This window comes from Vitis riparia, chromosome 9, assembly GCF_004353265.1.
Source record: "Vitis riparia cultivar Riparia Gloire de Montpellier isolate 1030 chromosome 9, EGFV_Vit.rip_1.0, whole genome shotgun sequence".
Lineage (NCBI taxonomy): Eukaryota > Viridiplantae > Streptophyta > Magnoliopsida > Vitales > Vitaceae > Vitis > Vitis riparia.
Genome location: NC_048439.1, coordinates 6,531,346 through 6,541,752, shown reverse-complemented (window position 1 = coordinate 6,541,752; position 10,407 = coordinate 6,531,346). Strand labels below are relative to the sequence as shown.

General features: G+C 35.1%; 2 protein-coding genes across 3 annotated transcripts; both read right to left on the bottom strand.

Moving 5' to 3' along the window:
- Nucleotides 1-2,518: 2,518 nt before the first annotated feature.
- LOC117922612 (EG45-like domain containing protein 2) lies at nucleotides 2,519-4,316 on the bottom strand. Its single transcript, XM_034840774.1, has 3 exons — nucleotides 3,277-4,316; nucleotides 2,922-3,201; nucleotides 2,519-2,827 (listed from the first exon to the last, which is right to left on the bottom strand). The coding sequence occupies exons 1-3, from the start codon at nucleotides 3,380-3,382 to the stop codon at nucleotides 2,821-2,823; spliced, it is 393 nt and encodes a 130-aa protein (XP_034696665.1). The 5' UTR covers nucleotides 3,383-4,316; the 3' UTR covers nucleotides 2,519-2,820.
- Nucleotides 4,317-4,425: 109 nt separating this feature from the next.
- LOC117922611 (O-fucosyltransferase 13) lies at nucleotides 4,426-9,633 on the bottom strand. Of its 2 annotated transcripts, XM_034840772.1 has the most exons (6): nucleotides 9,358-9,633; nucleotides 9,045-9,124; nucleotides 8,428-8,498; nucleotides 8,231-8,319; nucleotides 5,935-6,156; nucleotides 4,426-5,450 (listed from the first exon to the last, which is right to left on the bottom strand). In XM_034840772.1, the coding sequence occupies exons 1-6, from the start codon at nucleotides 9,483-9,485 to the stop codon at nucleotides 4,718-4,720; spliced, it is 1,323 nt and encodes a 440-aa protein (XP_034696663.1). In that variant the 5' UTR covers nucleotides 9,486-9,633; the 3' UTR covers nucleotides 4,426-4,717. The 2 variants fall into 2 exon arrangements, with proteins under 2 accessions (XP_034696663.1, XP_034696664.1); XM_034840773.1 differs by lacking the exon at nucleotides 9,358-9,633 and having other exon boundaries at nucleotides 8,428-8,532; nucleotides 9,045-9,127.
- Nucleotides 9,634-10,407: the final 774 nt, after the last annotated feature.

Genomic DNA, 10,407 nt, shown 5'->3' with positions numbered 1-10,407 from the left:
AAATTAAAAAATCATTTATAATATATTTTTTTTTATATAAAAAATAGCACTTCAAAGAAAAATACAGGCAAGAGCAATCTTAAATAGATTGGCTAACATGCTGGTTTTGCCCCATTAAAGTATCCATGTGCCTAATTGACAAACAGGTGCCTTCACTTGATGAATATTTCAACCATGATTGAGGTTCACACATGAAGTCAATGTTGCCAAGTCGAAGATTTGAATGGTGGAGAGAGGCTCCATTGAACTAGTTTGAGTCCACTTTTGTGGTTTCTGACAAAGGAGGAGTTAATGCTGGTGGGTAATTTAGACTATGAGAGTCTAGGTGTTGAACCGTTCATACTCCGACATTTTCAGAAATGCAAAAGGAAGTCTTGAGTGGGGTTTGTCTAGTTAGTAGTTAGTACTGGGGAAACCAGGCATTTCTGGTCCAATTCACTGAAATGCCAAAAGTAAAGTACAAGATTGTGAAGCTCTCCTCATTAGTACATTTCTTTACGTTGTGGTTCAATTCCTTACTTGTTTTTGGTATTGTTTTCAAAACTTAAAACATAATGCCAAACTTATTTTTTAAAACTATTTTTTATTCTTTAATTTAAAAACAATTTTTAAAAACAAGTTTTAGAAAATGGGTTCATATCTTTTTTTTTAAAAAAAAAAAATTGATAAAAAAAATCCTTACTTATTTTCTAAAAATTGTTATTTATTTCACTTTGTTTTCAAAAATTATTTTTAAAAAATAACAATTAAATAGTGTTAAATTTTTTTAAAAATAGTTCTCTATTTTTAAAATCAGAAATTGTTTTCAAATCACACGATCAAACAAGTTCTAAAATTTTCAAAATAATTTTCAATTATTTTAATAAACAAAATTTTATTTGAAAAGTTAAATATAAAAAATTATTTTATTATCTTATGTTCCATGAATTTATTTCAGACATGCAAAAGATTTTAAAGTATTTTTTACTTTTTTAATTGTTGTTTAGAAAACTATATAAAAAGTATCCAAAAATATTTGAAAATTATTTTAAAAACAACTTATTTTCAAAATAAATTTTAAAAAAAAATGTTACAAGTTTATTAAGACCGTGTTTGATAGTAATTTTAAAAAATGTATCTAATTTTTTTAATATTTAAATAATAAAAAATTTCAAATATTAAAAATATTAAAAATATTTTTTAAAATTAGTATCAAACACACTTCAAATGTGTTTTAGGTTAGAAAAATGTTTCCAACTTTTAGAAATATTTACCAATCATGCCCTTAGGTTTTGAACTCTTCTCTAACCTTCAGGCTTTAATAGTGTGTAATATCAAGGGGATGTAAAGAGCAGGATGTAACCCAAATACGCAGAAGTGTATAAAAATGCTTCAAGCTGAAAAAGAAACAACCATACAGCATCATAACCCCTCATGAGGTCTAGAAAAGAAGGCTGTCAACCTCTAATTAAAGATCTTTAGCTCACTCAAACACAGATTTGATAACGATTCTTTTGAGTTTGTGTTCACATGATTCTGCATCTTCAAAATATTTTAGTTATCTGCCTTCTTAAAAGCACCAAAACAACCATTAAAAGGCCATCCCTCACAACTTTTTGTGGCTTTTCCTCACAAAGCTATCATACCAACCCAACAACTAATCTTTTACTCACGGCAGGAGCATCAAGGGAAAGAAGAAATGCCGCAGCATGCAAGTACTTCATGATGGATGAGAATATGATTTGTCATCTCCTCCCTATTGATCATGCACAAGCAACACTCTAGTTAGCCATGGACTGACCCTTCATGAGTTGACTGGTTGTAAGGATCTGCTTTCATGCTTCCTACACAAAGAAACACACTTTTGGATGGACTTGAAATCCCTAAAGATAACTCAGAAGCACCCCAGTTAAGTTATCGCCCAAAAGAAACAAACCCAAATCATGGAAACTCTTCAGAAACAAGGATTCAGCACCATTCATTCCCTTAACCCCTAAGTGAGCTATCATATATAATTCTATTCATTTCTTTCTTCTTTAGTACTAATTTCTTTACTTATTCGAGAGAAGATATGATCCAAGTCTATACATAATTGACTTAGTTGAACAACCAATTTTACTAAAAGTTTAAGTTTGTACGATCTAGACCCATAACACATATTGTGCGCTTTAACAACCTCCCTCACATGTAGCATCTTTTAGACTTTATTACACTATTGGGCTTAATAATTGGGAAATAAAGTAGCATCCTTTTAGGATTAATAAATTGAGTGACCTCCCACCATCTCAAAAGTTTAAATTGTAAGATTTAGATCCACAATATATACAGTGGTTTATTGCATGTGTTGGAATTTGATATGGTTGAAGTGTCTTGAATTCAACATTGCAATATTTCCTTCTTATCTGAATTTCATCCTATATATCACCTCATATTTTTAGGAGAGCAAAGTCTCAACAGATAGTGAACATTCTCTCATTCACAACTAGCCACATTGTGCATTGTTCACCCTTGGAGTATCAAAAGTAGAAGCTGTATTGCCTTCATGCAACACCACTGCGTTATATGATCTTAAAAGAGAACTACTTATATGTGACTTTGGACATCGTTTCTCACTTCATTAAGAGCTCACTTATAACCAGCGTCTTTGGAAATATCCATTGCAAAAAGTTACAAATGAAAGCATCCTCGTGCAATAACAGAAACTACTACAACAACTACTACTTGGTTTTTTTAATCACAATTCTGCATTGTTCTCCACACTTTTGTTGGTTTATCCCACAAAGTTCCCAAGTTACAAGCAGATTGTGCTGGCGATGTGACTCGGCCTTTTGCAGTTCTTTGTCAAATCCTGCAATGAAAGGTGACACAGAGTTAAACAAAGGAAGAAGGAATCGGAAGCAGATGAGTCAACTGTCAGTGTAAGATTTCTTTCAAAGACTTACTGTATGTACTCCACATTTATTTTCATGCTAGGAGAGTGTGAAATGGCTGCAAAAGCATCGTTGGACAAGAGAAGCGTAGAGGGGCAGGGCCTGACTGAGCAGAAATCAACCACTTTGACATCAACTGTTCCATCCTTGCATGGCTTTTTAGCTCCACTCAGGCACCTCAACCTATAACGTCTCCCACAGGCCGCACCATTGTCCCACAACCCTTCACTCACTGAAACAAATAGATTGCCAGGTGGAAACTGATCTTGCCTGTTCCCATTACACCTAGTAGCTGCAAGAAATAACAAATGATTAAACACCAAAACTTCCATAAAAACACACTTCACTTGATAAAGAGTTTGCTTACGAGTATAAGGAGGGTCGTAGGAGTTTGCAGTGCCAATGTCCCCATGTACCAGGCTTGCTTCTTTGCATAACAAAGCTACCAAGATGGCCACCACCCACAGCCCCATTGCCCTGCAGCACTCACAGACAACAGTACTACCAATATGTTATGCTGGAATATTGCTACTGAGATGCCACATTTATACTCTTGAAAAACCACTAGTCGCATAGCTTTTTTCCATGGTCACTCAATGCTGTTTTCATTATGGAGGAAACTAGATGGTTGATCTTAACAGCCGAAAGCTAACAGCTATACTGCAATATTAATAGTTACCTCATCTCTGTGAAATCATCACAAGGGGTTGTGACTAATTAGTGTCATGTCAACCATAATATATGGTTTGCATGTTACCCTGGCATTCGAGGTGCCGTGACTAAAAGCAACCACTCAAAAAGGACGTGGTTTCACGGGTCATTTAACTGCATGTATGAGTTTGTAATTTGAATTATTTTGAGGAGAACTCTTGGCTAGCAAACAAGTATCATAAGTCATAAAAGTGAGCTGCAAGTGAGATAAATTAAACCATAAAAGTGGATACAATGAGTAATTAAGGAAGATAAGAGCCAAGAAGTCCGTGATTCCACACACGAGGCCGACTACGAGAAAGTGTGGAAGCAAATTTAAGGTAGGGCTCTTGGTCTATGGCGGCTAAAAATCATGGGGTACACTTTTGTGAAAATGATCAAAGTTTCACATGACAGAATTTGGACCAAAGAACGTGTGGACCATGCATGTACGCACCCTCCATAGTAGGTTAAAAGTGATATAATCACGCCTGGATTGGCGGGTGTCAAGCTGTATGCAGTATTTCCAAAGGAGAGGAAGGAGGAGATGGAAATGCAGGTTGGTTGGTGTCCACGGTCCTCCTTTCTACAAGTTTGAACTCTATTCCCAAAACAGACTATGCTTCTCAAGCTTACAATTTCAAAATACCAAGCGGGAAAAAGGCCTGTGATCCTGTTATGAAATGAACCAATAGCGTACAAGTTGGTTACACAAATTCTAGATTATCTCATTTCATTCTATGATCAATTAGAATGACAATAAAGGCAAACCCACTAACAGAAGCCATAAAATCACCTCATTATAAATCTGTTAAAGAAAATAATATGAATTAAGATGCCTTCATTTTCGTGTAATCTCCAAATTGTCTCCAACCCAACATACAGATTTTGCCTTTTGGCTGCCCCCAGTTCACCACATCAATAGAGGGATGAGTCAAAATCGATATTATAAGTTACAGAATTTGCATAAGCAATTAAGTAGCTGATGTCGAGAATCTCTGGCTCCACCAGATATTCTGAGTAAGAAACATGTATGGAGAGGGCACTTTAATCCTCACTAACACATTACAAAAAAAAAATTAAAACTAATCAGACAGAATGATAATCTGGACCTCAAGTCACAATTTGAACTCACAGAAGCAGTCTGGCAAAGCATATCCTCTCCCCATGCCAAAATCATCACCATGAACCTTCCACAGGGCTTCCATCAATTCCTTCCCTTTCAATCCCTGCGAAGTGAATTCAGCAAAAGCTCTTCTACTTAAGAAAACAGTTTTAGACATTCTATTGAAAGCTCGCATTGCTGCAACCATCTTGTCCATGTTTCCAAAATACGTAGCTATGTAGGAGTCACTGTTGATAGATACATAATAATCCAGTGCAGCTTTTGTATTCCCATGCATGCTTGTGAAATCCTCGCCACTAAGGAGGCTAGACTTGGTAAATACATTGGTGTAGATAGAAGTTAGTCCTTCAATTTCCATCAAACCATCTCCAGCTGCCAGATAAATATTTGTGTCTGTTGGAATGGAAAGTGCTTGAAGTATGAAAGCTGTCTCACTTGGGGTAAGGGGGCATTTCCCACGGTTTCTCCAAATTGTGGCCATCTCTCCAGTCCAGGGTTTTCGATCTCCTCGGACAGCATCAACAGATTCCAAGGAGGCAGGTGAAAGGCTTGGGTACTGACATTGACTGTAAGCAACCATATCAGGTTCAAAGCGAAGGTGAAGGGAGAGAAATGGTTTTGGTATGGCTTGCAGAAGTTCAGCACCTTTCTCCTCCAACACTTTGGTAAGGCGTAATGCATTGTAACAAGCTTGACAGAGGGCAGCCTTGGCGTACAGAGGATACCTACAAGATCATGTTTCAGAAAAAGGATGAAATCACACATGCCTGGATTAAAGAATAGTGCATAAAAAGAGGATAACGATATCACGAAACTTTTTTCTTGGTTGGAGAGGTAATTTAAATTTGTTACTTAGACACCCTCGAATAACAGAAGTAGTGCTTACAGACTTATACAATTATATCAGAAAAATATACAACAGAACCAGGATCCACTTTCAATCTCTCTTTCCCTGCACCTTCTAAAAAAAATATCTTTTTCTGCACCTCCTAAAAAACAATATCTTTCTCTGCACCTGAAGGAAGTTTCTTAAACATGATACACAATCATAATTACCAAAACCGATTTTTACATTTGTTCTGGCAGTTCTGTAATTGGATATAACCTAATATGGTCTGATTGTTTTGACCCTTGAAATCAACACAACAATTGTCTCCAAGTCAAATTAGTGTAACTACAATGAACGAAAACCAAAATATGATATGGTACCTGTCCCTTCTTTGGCTCATTGCTGGTGTGATTGAAATGTAATGATGTTCGAGTAAAGAAGGAAGAATACTTTCAATGTAATCAAATTGGCCTTTCCGTTTACTTGTGTCCACTCTAAAAGGTTCTCTTGATGCAATCTCTGGTGGCAAATCTTTAACAACTTTAACATAGCCATCCATCTGTTGAATGAAGTAGTCGACATCAAACACATCTGCAAAACCACTGAGAAGGCACACAAAAGGGTTATGCCATAATATTGTTGATTTCAAAAGCTTAGAAAAGAATTCCCCTCTCTTTGCTTATCAAAAGAACAATAAAGAAAGGAAGAAAAAGATGACAGCAAAAAAAAAGAAGGTACAAATCGTTGTAGATTCATTGACAAAATTAAAAACTAGCATCCATGTGATATTTTATAAATTCTTCTCCAAACAGTCAAATGTAAAAGGAACAGCATTTTGAGAGAACTCGCCTATATGGCATCAGAAAATAAGTAGTTAAATCTTATTAATGAAAACATCCACAGAAGAATAACAAATTTAAAAAATAAAAATAAAAAGAATAAAATAAGAACACCTTCATTGGGACAGATCTAGAGCACACTAAATAAGTTGGAAAGTCCTATCTCCTACCTTTTTTTGTTGAACAGGAAAAGAGTAAATATATATTAATAGTGCTAATCAAGTGGCGCAATATACACAACGTATACATTTGACGCCAAAACAGGCAACCAAGGGAGAGAGGAAAACAAAATACAAGCCCCCCTTTCCCCACATTGAGCTAAGCCACCTAGCTCCTACCTTTAAAGATCCAAAAGAGAAGCTAAGAGAAGATCGTTGGCTTTGAAGGGATCAGAGTTTCCTATCTAAAAACTCTGGCCTTTTTGGAGTTTCATTAAGCATCACCATATAGAGAGTCAGTAAATCAAGTTACCAATCAAGAAAACTTCCACAAAACAAACAGCAATATAAAAGAGAATTTGAATAATGTTGGATCATAACAAAGGCATTGTTGCGGAAAAAGCTGCCTTTTCCTGAATTCCATCAAGTTCAAGTCCAAGGGAGAAAATAACATAAACAAACTTCCACAAAACAAACAGCAATATGAAAGAGAATTTAAACCATTTTGGATCACATAACAAAGGCATTGTTGTGGGAAAAGATGGCTTTTCCTGGATTCCATCAAGTCCAAGTCCAAGGGGGGAAATAATATAAACAGGCCCTGTAAGCTAAGCTATCTGCCTACAACTAATCAAGTCTGACGCCACTGCACAATGGACTCCTATAGTGAGATTTACACCACAAAAGATACTTTTCCTAATAAGCATTTCTTTTTTTTTCCTTTTTTTTTTTGTGAACAAAAAAAAATACATGGAATAAAACCTGAGACCTTTAACATCACCACCCTGATCCCTTGCAACTTGAGCCAAGCTTCAAGGGACCTACATATTGATTGGTACTTACAGAAGCAGGTAGATATCTACAATTATCTGTGAACCATTTTATACTTAAAACTGCAGCATTGGGCAGATCATAGCTTGGGAACACCAATATAAATAAGGCATCATACCACATATTCAGTAACCATAACTCATATGTTCCAACTCTACCTATTTTTGGACTCATGTTAAAACCTCATTGGCCGAGCCGCTGAGGTCATCTTTTCTTATGCGGTTTCAGGCTTACAGATAACCTGAAATTCTCCCTTGTGATGATTTATAATTACTAACCGGTACATTTGCCATTCTACATGTATTGATTGTAATCAGGTGTGAATCTTTTGGAGGTAAGTAGAGTAGATCGTAATTTTGCTTGCCTTGATTGCATATTATCAAATTTAGGTCCAGTCTAAACAGATTGTTTTTATGTTCATTTGCTTGATCCTTGAGTTTAACCTTTCTTTCTCACTTCCTCATTTTTCTTGTGCAGTAAGAGGGTATTGATTAAAAAAGATCTGTTAGCAATCTGGCCACATATGCAGTGAACAAGGCAATCAAACCTCAAAAACCAAGTCCCAAGTTCAACAGAGGAAATTGTTGTGATGATATATACTCATTCCATTTTATGTTCATTTAAGTTGTGCTACACAAGTTTTTTTCACAATTTACAACCACAATTACCATTCATTGAGTAATATTTATTCTTCTACTGCCACAAAATAAAAATGAAATCACACTAACAAAAAACATTTTAATCCTTTATTTTGATAAAAGATGAGAAATCTAATTTCTAATTTCTTCAATTCTTCATTAAGTTTGAAAATCAGTTATAATAGTATTTTCAGCAATCCCTTAGATTACCTTGATTCATTCCAATATGCAGCGACTTCAAACTTTGGTAAAACCAGAGTTGCATTCAGCAAACGAGCAATGCCAACACCATCGCAGAACTGCAACCACCACAAACAATGCCCATATTTACCTTGGCTGCAATAAAAATCCAGCAGTTTTTGCACAGACCTGGAAATTGCAACTGTGGAGATATTCTAAGTACTCACATCCCTCCTCATTTGATTGAGTCCACCATAGCAATCCACTCTAATATATCCATTATTCTTTGCTGGAAGAGCTGCAGCATTTCAACAAAAAACCAATGCAATTTTCTGCAATGAAAGTCAATTACATTTGACTCAGAATATCAAAAATCAAACAGAAAGTAACCCTTGCCCTCATTACTATCCGCAAGCATTATATTAAAATTCTCGAGTTGTTCCCAGAATGTTCTGCCTACCCTGTTTTTTCATCAAAAGAAATAAAAGATCCCAAATTATACCATAAAATTGTATGCTCAAATATCCCAAGTATTACAAATGGTGGTCTTATTCACACTCCATTTTGAACTCTCAAAATTCCCATTGTAAAATCAAGGATAGGAAATTAAATAATGGTCAACTGCAACCAATATTTTCTTCATTCCAAAAACAGTTCAAGAAAATCGTATTCTTGTTATCCTTTTTGTCAGAATGCAGCATTTTTTTTCCTCCCTACTAATTAAACATATCCTAGATTTCCAATTATTCCCATGCTGAAGAACTACCAAATCATGGGTTGTCCCTATGACCCCAAATATTTCAAACAGAAAAAATAAAACAAAATAAACTAAAATTCCACTAACCTGTCAAATCTCCATCTAGCCACCATTTGCAAGGTCTCCATTCCACAAGCCTTCGCACACTCCAAATATCAAATTTTCGACTGCGTGAAGTTAAGTTTCGATTTGTCAAAAATGCAGTGCATAAGAATACAGCAATGAAAAAAAGCATAACTTTGCACTCTGTTTGGGTGCCAAGAAAACTGAGCAAAATACAATAAACAAAATCCCAACCACAAGTTGATATTTTCTGGTTACTATTTGAATACAAGCTAAAAATCAAATTTGACCCCATATTATAGCTTAATTGATTGCCGGCGAAAAAAAAAGAACATACCTGGGTGAGGTGGGAGAAAGGGAGAATTGAGAAAAGGGCGAAGGAGGGGATATCAGGAAGGTGGCAACGACGAGGGTGAGAGTGAGGACCACAATGCTGAAAAGAGGTTTCACTGTGAAGGCAATCATTTGATCACGGGGAAAGGAAAGGATTGATCGATTGATCTGATTCTGGGCGAGCGGATTTATGTGATAAGGGTTCGGTCTGTCCGTGGAAGAAGATAACTTAAGTTAGGGTTTGTCTGAGCCGAAGAGAACTATCGGATGGATCGTCGAAAAATATGAAAGTCTTATGTTATTAGATTTCAAACACTGGGATATTATTTATAGCTTAGATCTCAGTGTCGGTGAGATTTTTTTATTTTGTTTTATTTTTTTATTTTTTTAAGAAACAATCATCCCTCACCATGTCCGATCCTTCCTTTCTTTTAGGTCATCAAATAACCCTTAATATTTATTGTATTTTATTTTCTATTAAATATTTCAACTCCACAACAATTTTTATTTTATTTTTAAATTAATAATAATAACCTAAAGAGACCCGTCAAAATAGCATAATCGGTTAGGACTGACATTCGAAAGTGTGGTCCTAATAAGTGATATTCATCCTAAGAACATGATGCTTCATCATTCAAATTATATATATATATATATATATATATATATATATATATATATTTTCCTATTTGATATTATCTTATAATTTTATCAAAAAAGAATTAAAAAAATTATAAATATAGTTAAATTGAAGGAGTTGATATTGTAAAAATATTTTTCTTAACCTTGTATGTTATGGCTAGTATTAATACCTTGATGCAAGCATGATTATATATTTCATGGAATGTTGTCACCCTTTCCAAAGTATATGATAACATTACATCACAAGTAATTACTAAGACTTGTTATTAGCATACTTCTTTTTATCTATTCTTTCCCATGAAACCCCTCCTACCCTTAGCCAACCCTACCACTTCTTGGGAACTTGGATTGCTTTGTTCCCTATCCCTAGATTAATAGTGTGCATGTAATCTAACTTTAGGCTTCTTTAGAT